The sequence below is a fragment of the Helianthus annuus genome, chromosome 2, assembly GCF_002127325.2.
Source record: "Helianthus annuus cultivar XRQ/B chromosome 2, HanXRQr2.0-SUNRISE, whole genome shotgun sequence".
NCBI lineage: Eukaryota > Viridiplantae > Streptophyta > Magnoliopsida > Asterales > Asteraceae > Helianthus > Helianthus annuus.
Genome location: NC_035434.2, coordinates 164,285,832 through 164,304,044, shown reverse-complemented (window position 1 = coordinate 164,304,044; position 18,213 = coordinate 164,285,832). Strand labels below are relative to the sequence as shown.

General features: G+C 35.5%; 1 protein-coding gene and 1 long non-coding RNA gene across 2 annotated transcripts; one reads left to right on the top strand and one right to left on the bottom strand.

Moving 5' to 3' along the window:
• The first annotated feature begins 1,211 nt into the window (after nt 1-1,211).
• Nucleotides 1,212-4,144, top strand: LOC110907426. Its single transcript, XR_002573949.2, has 3 exons — nt 1,212-1,336; nt 2,497-2,586; nt 3,928-4,144. It is a non-coding gene; the product is annotated as an uncharacterized LOC110907426 (long non-coding RNA).
• An 882-nt stretch (nt 4,145-5,026) lies between these two features.
• LOC110899623 (zinc finger MYM-type protein 1-like) lies at nt 5,027-7,134 on the bottom strand. Its single transcript, XM_022146518.1, has 3 exons — nt 6,836-7,134; nt 5,973-6,417; nt 5,027-5,890 (listed from the first exon to the last, which is right to left on the bottom strand). Exons 1-3 carry the CDS (start codon nt 7,132-7,134, stop codon nt 5,027-5,029), a joined length of 1,608 nt encoding a protein of 535 aa, XP_022002210.1.
• Between the last annotated feature and the right edge of the window lie 11,079 nt (nt 7,135-18,213).

The window sequence follows — 18,213 nt, the reverse complement described above, 5'->3', positions numbered from 1 at the left end:
AAGGCGTTTTTAGTCCATAGGGTTTTGGTTCTATTTATACAATGGTGCTTAAATTATAACATATACTTGGTGTTCTATTTTGTTGTTAACAAAGGGTACATAGTGGATTATGTTGCAGGCGCATAGTGATTTATTTTCCATGATTGTCTAATTTACTATTATACAATCATCAGTATTGAGAATTACCACATGTTACACTCCTGTAGCTTTTCATACTTTATAGAAATTTTATACTTCGGAAAATTACTTTTTGAGTCCCTGTGTTTTAGGGGTTTTAACCACTTGAGTTCAAAATAAAAATGTTTAACGCCCTGTGTCATTACAACCACTTTTCTTGACCATTTGAGTCCAAATTTTTAACTCCGTTTAAATTTTCTGTTAGTTTTTAACGAAAAGACTAAAATGACCCTCTATTTTAAAAAATAACATATAAACCTTGCCTCTCTCACACACTCAAACACACTCAGTCTCAGTCTCTCTCTCTCTCTCTCTCACTTAATTTCTCTCTTCTCTCTCTCCATACACCTGCAACCACAAGATCACACATACACCACCAATTCACATAATACCCTAAAGCAAAAACAAGATCCCACATAGAAAGTCACAATCTTTTTGCAGAAATAATCGAAAAATTGCAAAATTAATGAACTTTTAAGTGATGAAAATTTAGTGAATTTGATGAACTACATAGAGAAAAGAGGGGCGTATGAAAGTGGTCATCGCCAGAACCCAAAAACCACCACTATCGCCCTACCATCACCCCACCGTCGTCGGAACCCAACAAACACCACCATCGCCGGATCTGCAATACCCAGCACCGAAAACCGCCGCCTCTGGATCTGCAATACCCATCACCGACAACCGTCGCCCCTGGATCTGCAACACCCATCACCGTGTAACATCCCAAAACCCGAATGTTTATAATTGCCATGTGTTCTTATATGACTTAGCATGAAATAAACGACTAGGTTATTTAACCTAGTTAAGTAACGCTCCAAAAACTCGAATTACTAAATTTGCTAATGAGACCCCATGTTTAATAAAATAGAATGTAGTAACTAGGTTATTATACCTAGTCAAAAGTTTAGCAAAGCAAACAAGGGAACAAACTTGAGGGACCATATATGTACAAGGGGAAAAGTTATGTTTTATTAAACAAAAATCACAACACACAACACACATACATCGTGTGTGTGTGTGTGCGTGGAATGCTCTGGAGAAGAACAAAGGGGTGCAAACCCTAGTTCTTAAAGAAGTTCCAAATTGAAGGTTGAATCGAAGCTCAAAATCATGAATAAACACGAATTAATGCTCACCATCACAAGAGGATCAAAAGGTATGTCTCAAAAACTAAGATTTGTGATCTTGTATGAAATGGGTTAGGTCTTAATCCATGAATTGGGATGAAATTAAGCATGAACATATGTTAGAATTATCATTGGAATGTGAATTATGCAAGATTTGATGTTAATTGAGATTTGGAGATGAAACCCACTTGGGTTAGTAGAAATGGCGACATGGGTATGTCACCCATGTCCAATCTTTGTTTGATTCTTGATATGATATGTTGCATGTGACCAAATTGTTAGTTGTATTGAATATGGTATGAGCTTAAATTGTTATTGGTAGTTTGGATGATTGAAAACAAGAACTAGGAAGAAAGAATGAAGGTTACTTGTACATCATGTTTAGAAACTTGTACGCATGCCAAGTGTTCGATGAAATGACTAGGTGAGTGTAGAAGGTGAAATAATATGCAAGAAAGTGGTAATTAGTTATGGAATGTGATAAAGGGGTGTTTGATAGTAAATTAACATGAGAATCGAGTTTAGATATAGTTCATTGCTAAGTATGAATTATGGTGCAATTGTAGAATTAATGAGGTTTCTAGTATGGTGCGTACAGGTAAACAAGTGATCATGCGATTAAATGAGTATCTCACCATGAGTGTACCACATGTTATTGATATGATTAATGGAAGTCGAATGTGAATTGTGAATTAATATGGTTGTTCTCTTGTATAATTTCATATGCTAACAAGAACGTGTGTGTAATGAAACGAATGAATGTGTGAGTAAATATGTATGCGAGTATGATTATGTGATTATGTGGTTGTAAGTACATTTGCATCATAAGTAGGAAATGTATATAGTGTCATATGTATAGCCTAATATGATGTAGTGAATATATGAAGTTAAGTCGGAAGTTTATGCATTAAACCGTTGACTTTTGGAAGTCAACTGGACATAAGGGACATAGCTAGATTTTTGACACAATTATAAGATCTTGGAACGTCATATGGTATGTGTTAAATTAATATGCGTTTTATGCGTTAACATGATGGATTGTATGAGTTTGAAAAGATATGATTTGGGCGTATGCCTTATGTTTGTTAGACTTGACTATGAAAGCTAATTGCGAGTTATGCATTCGACATGATCATTTATATGTAAAATCATGTATACTAACAAGGATGTGATTGCGGTGACACGAAAGCATTAGGGATCATGTGGAAATGGACTCGAGCAAGAAAGACTAACGGGTTAAGAGGAGACAAGAAAGTGGATGCGAAAACGGACGCTCAAGGTAAGTGAATCCCAAACTTACCCTTTTGACTTAATATGTTTTGTTATTTTGTAAATTATCTAGAAGTTATGTAAGAAAGTATGAAGTAAAGGTAGTGATAGGGTTAGTCTAATGGAAGGTAGCCGAATGTGGTTAGGTAAGTTGGGAAGTGCATGATATAGATCAAGCGGGTCAAACATATATGCATGAATCGTGTATCGATGATGTAACTTATGAAGTTTAAGGACCTCAAGGGATAAATTTTTAGTTAATAAGGTAGGGAAATGTTTTATGAACATTTAGAAACAAGTTTCAAGTGAAACGGATGCAAGACGAGAAAGTTATGCAAATTTTAGTATTACAATAGGGGGCTGATCTGGGCATCGCCGTAGCTTACGGTGCCCACCGTAAGCTACGGTGGATGCTGAGCCCTTCCTTCTGCCGTAAGACAGTGTAATGCCACCGTAAGGTTTTGGGGCCACCGTAAGCTACGGTAGCCACCGTAGCTTACGGTGGAGGTCAGGTGCAAATTGTAAGTTATGTTTTTCTTTGTTTTCCCTTAATTTTGGGCCTCGTGAATTCATCCCAAGCCCCGATAAGCTTCTATAATGCACCTTAACCCTACCAAATGGCTTGATAAGCTACGGTTAAGTGTGGAACTCATCTTTAAGATCCGAAATGTACCCGAAAGTTATTTAAAAAGTGTTTAGGAAGCGTGAGTAAGAATGGAAAGGGTAAACGTGTGTATGGGAGACGAATTAAGTATGTGGGTCAGTATGTATAGATTTAACTTCTTCCCAGTACGCTTAAGCTAATAAGTAATCATGAAGATGATGTAGTATGTATGTAGGTATGAATGTATTTATGTAATTATGTAAGTACATGTACGTGAGAGCGAAGGTATGCACATGTGTAGTTATGATCCGTTTTATGAATATATGTTTGTATGTAGTTAAGTATGCACGTATTTATGGTTGTATGTAGTTATGTATGCACGTATGTATGCGGGAAGGCATGTTTGTATGTAGTTAAGTATGCATATATTTATGCTTGTATGTAGTTATGTATGTATGTAGGCATGTATGTGGGTAGAGATGTATGTACACAGTCAGGTATGTAATGTATGCGTAGTTTCACTACATTCAAATATTGACGTTATTAAAGGTGTGCCTCGAGAATGAAATATGGTGCAGGTACTATATTGAAGTTCGTCAAGGATTAGACGCCCGGATGGAATGACTAGACCTAGAAAGAAAACGGGACGAAAAGTACATGTGAATAGATCGTAGCGAGGCTACATGATTAAGAATATTGTTTGTAAATGATGTATACTAATGCTGTGAATGTATGTGGTGGGTGCAGGTTGTACGAATGACAAATTATCTTCATGAGGTGTAGCGATCAAGGTCCGAGTTGCAAGATAGATTGTACGGGGATCCTGGAGTATGTAAAATGATAGACATAAGTTAGACTTTCATTTTGTAAATGAGTACGAAGGTTGCGTATATTGTAAAAAGGTTATTTTATATTGAAGTTTCAAGTAGTATAAAACGTTTTTAATGAAAGAAATTTTATGGTACGTAATTCCGCTGCGTCTTTTCAGTTAAAGCGTGTTAGGGTGTTACACACCGGCACCAGAACCCAACAACCATCACCATCGCCAAAACCCAACAACAGCGGCGGACCCAGGAATTTTTCCATGGGGGTGCGGAAGATTTTTAAAAATTTTAGGCCCTTAGGTACATAAGTAAAAAAATCGGTTGTATCGGGTCGGGTCGGGTCATGTAAGTCAAAAGAACATCAAACTAAATTTATATATTTCGCAAACACGTCAAACTTTGTACAAACATAATTAAAACGTCGCCCTACGGGTTTTCATTTTTTGAAATCTATCCGAAACATCATCTAAAGCTACTTTCTTAAGCAAGTCTTTCTCTATATAACATACACAACTATCACTTAAATTCTCATCCCCAATCCGATTACACAAGTCGGTCTTCACATTCTTCATTGCCGAAAAACATCTTTCAACGGTTGCGGTTGCGACGGGTAATACGAGAACAAGCTTCAATAACCGATATACCAATGTAAAAGTCACGTGAATATTTGTTGAAACCATTAACCTTACTAGACTTGACAAACCATCCAAGTTGGCGAATTGTTTATCTTTTTTCACAAAATTAAAGTAGTTTTCGAGTTGAACCGGAAGCCTTCGTTTTTCCTCTTCATTGAAATCATAAGGATACTTCTCGGCTAGCTTTAGTATATTTGGAATGTCAAATGCACTAAAATTATCACAAGGACTCAAACAACTCATACAAACAAGTAGTTCAGATGTTACCTCATTAAAACGGTTCCCAAATTCTTGTATTTGCAAATCAAGAACCGCATTGAAGCAATCATACTCGTAATAATGCCGATTTGTGATGTTCGTCTTTCTTCTTGGCCACCTTGGGTTAACCTATTCATCATCCAATTTTTTCACCTCAAGTTCATACATGTCACAAAATGAGTTAACCTTCTCCAAGAACTCATTAAAACCTTCCAACCTAAACTTTTCAAGTTGGTTTTTGGTGGAAGAAACCAATTTAACCGCATTCATCAAATCTTGCTCCTTTCTTTGAAGACATTGGGACAACGTATGTGTGATGTTTAGAATATGCTCCATCAAGTGTATGTAAAATACAAAGTCGTATTTTTTCATATCCTCTAGAAGTCCGTCCGCTTGTCTACTACAAGGAAGAGTTTGACCCGTTTCTACTAACCATCCAAGAACTTCCATAATGTTTGGATATAAAGAAATTAAACGGGAAAGTGTCTTGTAATGGGAATTCCAACATGTATCCCCGGGCCTTGAAAGCGTCATTTCTTGGTTCAACCCACTTCCGGTACAAAGTACATCTTCCATTTTTTCCAATTGCCTTCTTTGGCTTTCACGAAGCATATCTTGCCATTTAGAAGATGCACAAACGGCATTTGTTAAACATGTTATTGTTTCAAAAACTCTCCAAATTGGTGTGTGTTTGTGAGCCACCGCCACAACAACTAGTTGAAGTTGGTGTGCAAAGCAATGAATATAAAAAGCCGAAACATTTTCCTTTAAGATTAGAGCCCTTAGGCCGTTAAACTCGCCCGACATGTTACTTGCCCCGTCATAGCCTTGGCCGCTAATCCTTTTCAAACTTAACCCATAACGTGCCAATATATCATCAATAGCCGTTTTAAGTGTTATTGCGCTTGTCTCTTTGACATGAACAAGCCCAATAAAACGCTCCTTAACAATCCCAACTTTATCAACAAAACGAATAACAACTGCCATTTGTTCCTTTTTTGATACATCACATGATTCACCTACTAATAAAGGAAAAAACATCATCACCAAGTTCTTCTAAAATTTGTTTAATTACCTCTTGAGCATAACAATGTTTGATGTCCGCTTGAATTTTAGGACTTGTCATTTGGTTATTCGCGGGTGCATTCTCTAAGATAACTTTAGCAAGCTCTTCATTCATTTCACCCATGAGTTCTAAAAGCTCTAAGAAATTGCCTTTATTTAATGAATCTTTTGATTCATCATGTCCACGAAACGCCAATCCGCCATTCAACAACCTTTTCCCAAGCAAAGTAGAAGCACTAAGTCTAAGTCGGTATTCACGTTTCTCCTTAGGGGTCCTATTGTCCCATTGTGTGTGTACCGCTTGATTTTCGTTAACTAAATCGGCACTCTTTTGGAAACATTTGTTGTGTAGACTATTAACTAAACCAACATGTTTTTTAAGTGACGCATGTACCTTTTTCCAATTGTTATACCCACCGCTCACAAATGTGTCTCTACCATCTCCGAAGTGGCTCCTAAACAAATAGCAACATAAGCAAAACACACGATCCGATTTTGAAGGGGTTTTTGGGCTAATTGTTAATGTTTATTGTTGGGTATTGGGTAATTAGTAATGGGCTTTCTCTTTATTGTTGGGTATTGGGTATTGGATATGGACTAATGGACTAATGGGTTAAGCTTTGGTTTGGGTTTATGTAGTATAATGTATTAATATAGGTAGTTTTTTTTTTTTATAAAAAATCAGACTTTACTAAAAAAAAATTAAAATATAAATCCATAATATTTTTTACCCAAGGGGTGCGGATGAAAAATTTCAAGGGGTGCGACGGAAAAATTCCAAGGGGTGCGGACGAAAAATTCCACGGGGTGCGGACGGGATTTTCTTCGGAAAATTACATAAAATTTTTTTTTCTCGGGGGTGCGCCCGCCCACCTTGGCATGGTGGTGGGTCCGCCCCTGCCCAACAACCCCCACCATTGCCCCACCATCACCCCACTATCATCGGAACCTAACAAACACCACCATCGCCGGATCTGCAATGCCCAGCACCGACAACTGCCGCCTCTGGATCTGCAATACTGATCACCGACAACCGCCGCCCTTGAATCTGCAATACCCATCACCGGCACCAGAACCCAACAACCATCACCATCGCCGAAACCCAACAACCACCACCATCGCCGGATCTTCAATACCCCATCACCGATAACCGTCACCTTTGGATTTGCCATACCCAACAAGTTTTGCTGAAGTTTCTTGAGTTGGAGAGGGTGGTGGATGTGTTGTGGGGACTGGGGAGGGTGGTGATGATGCGGTGGTGGTAATGGTCGTAGGATGGTTTAGAAGTGAGAGAAAGAGAAAAGAGAGAGAGAGAGAGAGAGAGATAGAGAGAGTGCAGGTTGTAGGTATTGTATTATATATATATATAATTTAATTTTATATATATAAAATTAAAACCATGCATTAAAGACTTGTTCTTTGTATTTTGTGTATTAAAAAGTTGTATCTTATGTGTAAATGACTAAAATGCCCTTGTAGTTAACAGACGTGGTGGATGGTGTTAAAAATTTGGATTCAAATGGTTAAGAAAGGTGACTATAGGGACTCAGGGTGTTAAACATCATTTTTCCTTTAGATTTTATAGCTAACTTCTAACCTATACACATATATAATTACAAGTTACAATAAAATAAAGGGGAATTGGTCTGTAATAATCCCATCTAGACCTTATTGGCCACTAATAATCCCACCTCAGAATATTCCTCACACCAGTCCCACCTTTCACCTATTTTTCCTACAATGGTCCCCGTTAAAAAAACTTAACGGAGTTAAGCTTTTTTCCAAATTACAAACAGATTTTTTAGAGCTTTTGATCAGAACGATGATACGAGTCCGTTGATGTAAAACTTACTTCCAAATGGTGCTCCAAGTGACTTAATTTTGGTTAATTGAAAATTTAAACACCTGAATTGAAGCGTCGTTTTCATCGTTTGGAGCACCGTTTCGAGGCAAGTTTTACATCAATGGACTCGTATCATCGTTCTAATCAAAAGCCCTAAAAAATATGTTTGTAATATGGAAAAAAGCCTAACTCCGTTAAGTTTTTTTAACGGGGGACCATTGTAGGAAAAATAGTTGAAAGGTGGGACTGGTGGGGGGAATATTCTGAGGTGAGATTATTAATGGCCAATAAGGTCTAGGTGGGATTATTTAGTTAATGAATTTACTTGTGTTGAAGTACATAAATAAAAAAAATGTGAAAATAATAATTAGTAATCCATCTCTCTATGTGACATAGATATATACAGAGGAATAGAGTGAAAATGATGTTAGAATAAGATTTAGAAGGTGTGGAAAAGAATCATCCAAAATAATTAAATGTATGAAAGGATAAAGTGCATTGAATGAGTCTTACTATTTAGAAGAACGAGTCTTACTATTTGGGTGCCAAAAATATGTATGAACAGTGAACATGGTCCATTTGTTATTTCAAGCGTCAGGTGCTACACGGCTACACGTGAAGTTTATTAGTCAAACGACAATATGCAAATATTTTCATGTTACACGACCATATAATTTTTGGTAGTGTTTGTTGAATAAATAATATGCACATACACCCCTAAACCTTTTAACTACTATACTAGTATAACCCTCTATCGTACAACTATTACAATTGGGTCCTTCATGAAAAGAGGCAACTTCTATCCTACTGGCTCAAAATATCAAATTCCCTTTTTTAGATCTTTGTGTTTATATTTTAAAAGAGAAAAAAAATGTTTAATCCATTTTTAAATATGACTATTTAAATAATTAAAAACTAAAAACTAGTACTATTTCAAACTTAATAATAGAAAATATACTACTTTTAGAATTAAAGAAACAAAAATGACTACTTTTTAATTTTAGAAAAAAAAAAAAAAAACAATCTTAATTTTTATCTTCACTAAAAATTCTACGTCAATGTTTATATATTCCACATCAGCTATAAGAATATAAGAAAAAGTTATCTATTACACCGTCAAGTACTGTAACATGTTTTTTTTTTTTTTTTTTTACTGCAAACTTAGTAAAAATATTGAAACAACAAAACATAATTAGCATTGTGAAGTTTTTCCTATTTTTACTATAACTAGGTGATGCCCCGTCCGTGTTACGGGGCGATTGCCGAATAATTCTCAACAAATTTAAAAAACAGTACTATAGTTTTGCTACAAATAAAAACACGAGTGTTAGGCAGCACTTTGACACGATTTTTAGCTGAGGGCAAAGTCATATTTTTATTTTTACTTGGGGGAAAAATCAAATGTTTTTCCCCGAGGGTAAAATCCTAATTTTTAGCTAGGGAAAACCATATTTTTATTTTGCGCTGGGGGCAAAAATGTAATTTTGAATTGAGGGTGATATTGTAATTTTGAACCGAGGGGAAATTTGTAAATTTTAGCTGGAGGCAAAAGTATAAATTTATTTTTAACTGGGGGCAAATGCGTAATTTTAAATTGTGGCCAAACGTAATCAATTTGAACCGAGAGCAAAATTGAGAAATTTAGTTGGGAGCAAAAGCATCATTTTATTTTGAACTGGAGGCAAATACGTAATTTTAAACCGATGACAAAATCGTAATTTTAAGGCGGATATAAAATCATAAATTAATTAGGCCAATAGGGGAGTGCCAGGCAGCTGGCTGGCACTGTTCCCTTGCCGCCCATGTCAACCAATAAAAGCCAACAACTATTACCGTCGTCACTGTTGTTTGTAGATGTTGAAAATATGTTAGACCGTGGGGTATGGTGGGCCGGGGGTTTGGGGCAAGGGTTGACACGTGGACTTCGAGGGGCACCGCTGGTGAGTGACGTGTTGGGTCGGTAGGGCGGGGCGTGGCTAGCCCGCGTGGGTTGACCAGTGTTATAAAAATTAAAAAATACACACAAAATAAAAAAAGCCTAAAATTATTATTAAAATTTCCTAAAAATTACAAAATCCTACAAAAAAAAGGATTACAAAATAAAATAAAAAAAGCCTAATTAAGCGTTAGGTAGATTTCGAACAGGGCGAGCTTGTCAAACGGCTTCCGCTCCTTGCCCCGGAACTCGATGTTGGCCACCGACACCCGGTCTTCGTGACTTATGTCACCAACCGGGACGCTGTCGTATAGGAGTTGGGTGAACCGTTTGGCCTGGCCAAACGGTTATTTTTTAAATTTTAAACCTAGCCGCTATAGCCTAGCCAACCAGCCAATGAGAGCCGGCCACGAAAGACCGCTAGGCACGCCCAACGCTCGGGCTGAAACCCCCGCCCAAGGGGCCACGCCAAAACCCAAGCCTACTCGGTGTGGTGACTTGACCGTTTGTACCCAACCCACGCCCCATACCCCATAGTTTTAGTCTCTTTTTAGTAGGTGAAGACAAAAACTTTTGTCACTGTTCATTTCACTCAATTTTTAATAGGCCAAACGGTTATTTTTTAAATTTTAAACCTAGCCGCTATAGCCTAGCCAACCAGCCAATGAGAGCCGGCCACGGAAGACCGCTAGGCACGCCCAACGCTCGGGCTGAAACCCCCGCCTAAGGGGCCACGCCAAAACCCAAGTCTACTCGGTGTGATGACTTGACCGTTTGTACCCAACCCACGTTCCATACCCTATAGTTTTAGTCTCTTTTTAGTAGGTGAAGACAAAAACTTTTGTCACTGTTCATTTCATTCAATTTTTAATTTTTAATTAATATATGTATAATATAATTTTAATATATGTATAATGTATAATTAAAAACTTCTATTTAATTTTGTTTCTTAATCATCTTTGCATGTTACTATCGTTAATCAACCTCTAATTCCCTAAATAGATGTTTCACTTTAGCTTCAGGTAAACTAAAAAGTATATAAATTACTCACAAATAGGGCTGTAAACAAATCGAATAGTTTAATTTGTAAACCGTTTGACGGAAAGTTTATTTACATCCATTCGTTTAATTAATGAACGAATATGAGCTAGAAATTCCATTCAGTTAGTTAAATGAACGAACACGAACAGATTTCTCGTTCGTTCAATTGCGTTTGTGAACGTTCGATAATGTGCTCGTGAACATTCGTTTATGTTCGTTTGTTTATGTTGTTCATTAAATTTTTTTTAACATTTATCTATTTTATCTAAACTTTTTTTATTCTTTAATTTTTATTTATCTCATTACTCATACAAATAAAATAGGAAACTCTATATCCACCTATTTATGCGCCGTTCCACTTTTCTTTTTATTATTCACATCAAAAAATAGTATACACCTTCGTTTAATGATTAGGGCTTCAAGGTTTAGCGACGCTCCCTCTGACCATCCACCTTTAGCCACCGCCATCGCCAATTGTATTTGTGTTCGTGAACACGTTCCTTCCCTTAATGAATGAACACGGACATAAAATATCGTCCGGTAAGTATTCATAAACCATTCGTGAACACATCATATCCTTAACGAACGAACACGAAGGTCGATTCGTTTACGGCCTTACTCACAAAATTTATATTCAACCCTATCTTTTTCATTGATCGCGAATTTCACAAACAATGTGATTGAATTAGCAAGCCACATACGTTACACGTACAAACATTAAAATGGGAAAAGTATCTCCCTACCAACCACTAACTACACAATCCTCATAGCCGCAAAATTATGATCGTCAACTTACACAAAACAGTAATAAAATTTATGACACACAGTCCGTACGTGTGTCAAGCGATGTACAATTGGTTAAAACTTGTGATATTGATTGATAATTAGGGATGTCCATGATCTGTCGGTTGATTTTGATGAAAATTTTGGACCGAATGTTAACTACAGTGTTGAGAAATACCAAACCAAACAATATTTGTGGCTCGACTGTGTAAAAAATAAGTTGACGCTTTAAACCTCCACACACTTAAGTGCCTCTCAAATTTTTTAATTATATACTAAAATCACACAACAGTTTTTGATTATTTGAATATGGTTTTGCAAGTTTTAGGCTTGTACACATATCAATAAATGTTGGAATAAATAATTTATGCTACTTATCTTTGTGATTGTTTTTTACGTGTCACAAAATGGATATAATTAGTTGATTTAAGATTTAGCTTCATTTATAAATAGGTGATTTAAGATTTAGCTTCGTTCATTTTTTTAGTTTTGAAGGGAAGAACAAAAATTCAATATATTTAAAGGGTTTTCTGCTCCATAATTAATGATATGTGAAAACAAAATTATTTTGTACACCGTTAGAAAAAAAAAAAAAAAAAAAAAAACCCTATTAGATGCATCCTGTATTCCTGTAAGATATCTTTACTGCAATTTATTTTAACTTATTTCCATAGATAAATTTTGAACATTTGTATGTAAAGAGTGCTTCTACCCAATGCTTAGGGGGATTTTCAAAAAAAAAAAAAAAAGATTTTTCATTTTTAACCCAAACCTATTTGATTTTTTTATTTATATCAAAAAGTTTTCGTCTTTCGCAATTTAACCTCACAATTTTTTACTTTCAACTTTAGTCCCTTATATTTTTCATCTTACGCAAATTTTTCATTTTACGTTCCGTTTTAAATTCTGCGAGTTAACACAACACAACATGTGTGCGGTTCAACATTTTTACGTTGTCTATTTTTCTAGTTATATAATAATTTAAATTATTTAATCAACAAGCTATAATAACTAATCAATATAAATCTTTTATTAATATCAAATTTGACTTACTAAAACTTTCAATAAAACAATGCACTTAAATTTTCAATAAAAGAATACACTCATACACATCTATAATAAGTTAGAACATCAAATAATTAGTGAACCAATGAGTTTAGTGGCACATTAACAAAGGTAAAGCATTTAGAAACATTTAGGTTTGGAGTTTTTGAACTTAAATCCCATAGATAAATTTGTCTAAAAAAAGTTTAGCGAACTTTATTAAGATGACATCATCAAATACCAAATCTAATATTCTAATCTACTGGTTTCCTTAATATAATCTTAGCTTATGTTTAGAAATTGAAACATGTGAAATCAAGCATGACCAAATTTGAGTAGAACAAACTTAAATATCCAAGTTAAGCTATAATCCCTTTGCATATAGAGAACTACGAAACACCAAACACGTAAACATTGATACTCTTATTGTTTTCTATGTGTTAAGTTACAATACTTTGCATTTTCAGTGTCAGATATCTAACTAAAGTTAATTCTGTAATAAACGTAATTCATTTATTCGTTTATTATATAAATCATGTTTTCAAAATGATTTTTTTATCAACTCATTTTACACCATTGTTCAATGCGACACTTAAAGATTCCATATACGGCTAGTTTGGTTCATAATGATTAATTGGTCACATGATTTTGTATCTGAAAAAAAAAATCCCATCTTGAAGATTGCTGCTGTGGTCACATGATTTTGTATGTGAAATTGTGAATATGTCAACAATTCAAAATATTTCATTCATTGATTCACTGCATCGTTACGTGCCGCTTGATAGCCATGTATTTTTTTTCTATGTGAATCCAATCATTTTTTTTCTCTCTAAAATGTGTTTAGTGCATTATTTATCTTCATGATAGCGAAGAAATTAATTTTGTCGATTAATTGGTAAATAATAATCTTTTATTCTGTTCATATATTTTAAAATTATTTCACATATACACAAAAGTAATAGATGTTAATTTATACCTTGCATATTTTACCACACATTATGAAAATTATATAAATTTGTCTCTAAAAGAGTATTATCACTACAATAATACCATAGCAATAGCCGTGACAGATGTCGCCACTAAAGACCCCTTTTGTCGCCGTCAGGGGCGGACTTAAGGCTAGCCCAAGGTGGGCGGGCGCACCCCGGGGAAAAAAAATTTAGTGCTAAGTTCCGTCGAAAATTTCGTCCGCACCCTTTGGAATTTTTCGTCCGCACCCCTTAGGTAAAAAGTGTTATCAATTTATATTTTAAATTTTTTTTAGTAAACTCTTATTTTTTTAAAAAACACTACCTAAATTATATAACTTTTAATACCTAAATAACTAAACCCAAATACCCAATACCTTTAACTAGCCCACTACTAAGTCTTAGCCCAATAAACAAACCCAACAAATCAACAATATTTCAAACTAAAATAAAATAAACAAGCCCAAAACCCTTACATATTCTCTCCCGCTCTCTATCATCCCTGCACGCACGCCAGCGATCAGAACATCAACGACAACAGCAGCCGCATACCTCCCTAATCAGCCATCATACCACCGCCGATCGAACACGGGACATGTGTGCTTCGATATGTTATTTTGTGGTGGGTTATATATGTATATTTTGTTAGTGATGATGATAATATTTTGTCTTTTTTGGTGGGTTATATACGATCAGACCTGTTTTTTTTTTTAATGGTGTATATGATGTTTAGATGTTTTTAGTGTGATTTACATTTTGATTTCTATGGCTTGAATACTTGATACATTATGTAATATGTTATGGAGCCATGAACTTATAGATCAATTTGTTTGTGATAGCCGATAGGAACCATGAGTAGGAACGTTATGACACGATTTCTCAAGAGGAAAGTTGACACATCTTCCAAATTCGTTGATGTGGATACTCATCCTTCGGATCCTTATTATGATCGCAAGCCGATTGAATCATATTTTACATGACCCGGCCCAACCCAACTCGAACCGACCCGATACGAACCAATTTTTTTACTTATATACCTTGAGGCCTAAAATTTTTAAAAATGTTCCGCACCCCCATGAAAGAATTTCTGGGTCCGCCACTGGTCGCCGCTAAAACTTTTAGCGGCGACATGTGTGTGGCCACTAATACTGGGACACTAATGCTCGGTAATAGCCGCTATTGTGTCGACACTAATGCTTTGGCCGGAGTTTCGCTTGAAATTCACCGGAGACAGCTCTATCAACTTTCAAACCAACAACACACCATCAATTTGTTAATAAACTTGTTTGAACTCGAAAATGAAGCAAAAAACTACACAACTTCTCATTAAAATTAGATTTACATAACATGAATTATAAGATAAAACACTATTTGATTTGCAAGATAAACACTACATGATTTCTAGCTAGTGGTGGTGCAGCTTCACAGTTGTGGTGGTCTGGTGGAGCTTGACGGTGGTGGTGGTCCGGTGAAGCTTGACGGTGGTGGTGGTTCGGTGCAACTTGACGGTGGTGGTGGTCTAGCGCAGCTTGACGGTAGTTGTGGTCCGGAGCAACTTGATGGTGGTGGTAGTCCGGAGCAACTTGATGGTGGTGGTGGTCCGGAGCAACTTGATGGTGGTGGTGGTCCGATGAAGCTTGACAGTGGTTGTGGTGGTTGACGGTGATTGCAACGATGATGGAGACGGTGGCGGATGAAGTTGACGGTGGTGGTGACGATGATGATGACGGTGATAGTTGACGATGATGGTAACGGTGGTTGAAGGTGATGGAAGTTAGAGGTTTTTTTTTGAAGTTAGAAGGTTGATGGTGGTGTTTGAGAAGATAAGACGGGGATATGTGTTTGTTTGAAAAGGAGACAAAGAAGACTCTTGGATCCAAGGGCCATTCAAGTGAAGCACGGGCTTTAGGCCTCCAAAATTTTAGGGCCTCCTTTTAGAAAAATATATATATAAATGTAATATTTAGTTTCAGGACACTTAACATTAGTATTGTTGTATTGTAGTTGTAAGAATCCTAACTTTTCTCTATACGCTGGTTCGAATCTTAGGAGCATATTTTTTTAATTGATATTTTTAAGTTTTAATGACTATAATGTTGTGTTGTTCCATGATTATCAACACTGAATCAAAATCAGAACCGAGAGTTTATCACTGTAGTTATGTTCCTCCTCCTTTTCGTATGTTTTTTTCTATATTTCTATGTAAAATCAAAATCCAAAGTATGAAGTTGGTCATTTAAAAATGTTAAAAGTTTTTTAAAAGGGCCCTGATTTTTATTTCGCTTTAGGCCTTCAAATAGGTTGAGCTGACCTTGCTTGGATCATTCCAGGGCCGGCTCTTGGCCCGGCCAATCCGTGCCATCACTCGAGTCCCAAATTTTTAAAAGACCCGAAACGTTTTTATAAGCTTTTATAAATATAGTAAATTATGTATTTAATATACGCATTCATTTGTTTTACATAAAATTGTTGGTTATGGAGTGGAAAAAACCATCTCCCTATAATGTAAGGGTCTCGAGTTCAAGCCTTGGCTCAACCACAAAGGTCTAATTTTTTAATTCATTTCCCCTTACCACAATTTTGGGCCCAGTTTTTTATTTCGCCCGAGGCCTAAATTATTTTAAGAGTTTGCCTAAATTATTTTGAGAGTTTTTGGAGACGGCTCTGAATCATTCTATTTTCAATGGTCAGAATGAGGTCTGGCAAAAGCACACGAATCGGGTCTTTAGGGGCAACAGCAATACACAACTTGATGTGGCCCCAATTGCTCCATGTTAATTCATTTCCCGTTACCACAATTTTGGGCCCAGCTTTTTATTTCGCCCGAGGCCTAAATTATTTTAAGAGTTTGCCTAAATTATTTTGAGAGTTTTTGGAGACGGCTCTGGATCATTCTATTTTCAATGGTCAGGATGAGGTCTGGCAAAAGCACACGAATCGGGTCTTTAGGGGCAACGACCATACACAACTTGATGTGGCCCCAATTACTCCATGTTAAATATGATTTAGTTCTATATCCCTAAAAGTATATGTGTTTATAAATAATAATCATATTCGTCAATTAAACTCTTAAGCACCATCGATGTGTAATGCGCTTTCAAGCTCTCTTTCCTTTAAATATTTTCATTAAAAATAAAATCAAGAGAGTTTTGTAAGCAAAAACAATAGATTTGAGAAGAAATGATTTTAAAAATTAAAATCTAACTTCATGAAACACGGGTTGAATGTCAAACCCCACTCTACTTTAGTGTATATCATTCATTTACATTATGTCACCTATGCAAGGGAACATAGTTATACCCCACGACACATGATTAATTAACACTGTGGATTGCAAAACGAAGATGAACCCGACATGCAAATTCGAAACTTAAAACATACCAGACGAGTATTAGAATGAGGCTGGGAACAAATAACTTTCTAATAATTTCACAGGTATGATATTCTAGGAACTCCATTCATAAGTTAATATAGAAAACACTTTATATTAAAGGATGATTTAGTGCTTTGTTATAAACGACGGGAATACTTTGTATGTTCACAATCACTGCGTTGTACTCACAGAGAAGACTTAAATGCTTGAAATCGCAGTTGAAACGAGTAGCAGAAGTGAACTCTTGAACACCAGAAAACGATTTGTGTGTTTTGGAGATTTATTGTGTATTCGTGAGTGTTTTAGTATGTTTTCAACTAAGGTAATCCTTTTGATTTTACACTTCAAACCAAAATCAAAATTGTCCAAAAAATTAACTAGTTATCAATGTGGGGTTAGTTAGCTCACTTGATAGAGGCACATAACTCTCTTACTGAGGAGGTCTCAGGTTTAAATCTGGACAAGAGGAGAGTTTTGTAATACTTAGTGTAAAGCACACTAAAAGTAACATTTGCCATTCAAAAAAAATATTAACTAGTTTAAGAGAAAAAGTTAAATTGTTTTAAATGTTATTAATAACAATTTAATTGGTTTAACGATTGTTTATTCACTAATTGTAACCGTAACACCTTTCAATAGAAAGGTTCTACTGTTTATCGATAACTGATAAGCAATAACTCGGCAATAGTAACTTACCATCAATGATAACTTGTGAGCACTTTCTCACCATAGACGATAAGTTGTCAAAAGATCCATTTCAAACAAACAACTTTAAGCTTTGCTATCTCGTTAACTTAGCTCCGTTTTAGACATGATTTGGTTTGTTACGAACCTCTCACATTGTAGAAGAAAAGCCCAGCCAATAACAATTATATTATAATAATGGGCAAATGCCAAAAAAAAAACAACAACAACACACTTTCTATTTTTTCTTACAAAAGTCCATCCACTTGTTTTGCACATAAAAAACTAACATACATTCTTTTTGTCTCATATAAGTCCCTCCAAATGGTAAATTTAAACAAAATTATTATTTTTTTACTTATTAATTATGACACAAGAAAAGAATTAAGATGAATTAATTTTTAAAATTAAATATATGGCAAACCAAAGTCTGCTGAATATAAGTGTGTTTCCTTTTCCGTTTTATATTCAACAAACAACAAATAGTATTTAGAAAACAATATAATAAAATACATGAGCTTGAATGACATAACTCAAAATAAATAAAATAAAAAACAAAAAGCATATAAAATAGTATGT

Coding starts and splice junctions, on each gene's coding strand:
- LOC110899623 (XM_022146518.1), bottom strand. CDS start 7,134: ATGGCAAATCCAAAGGTGACGGTTATCGGTGATGGGGTATTGAAGATC. Junction 6,418..6,835: donor GGACCCACCACCATGCCAAG/GTGGGCGGGCGC, acceptor CTATTTGTTTAG/GAGCCACTTCGGAGATGGTA. Junction 5,891..5,972: donor AACATTGTTATGCTCAAGAG/GTAATTAAACAA, acceptor GTATCAAAAAAG/GAACAAATGGCAGTTGTTAT.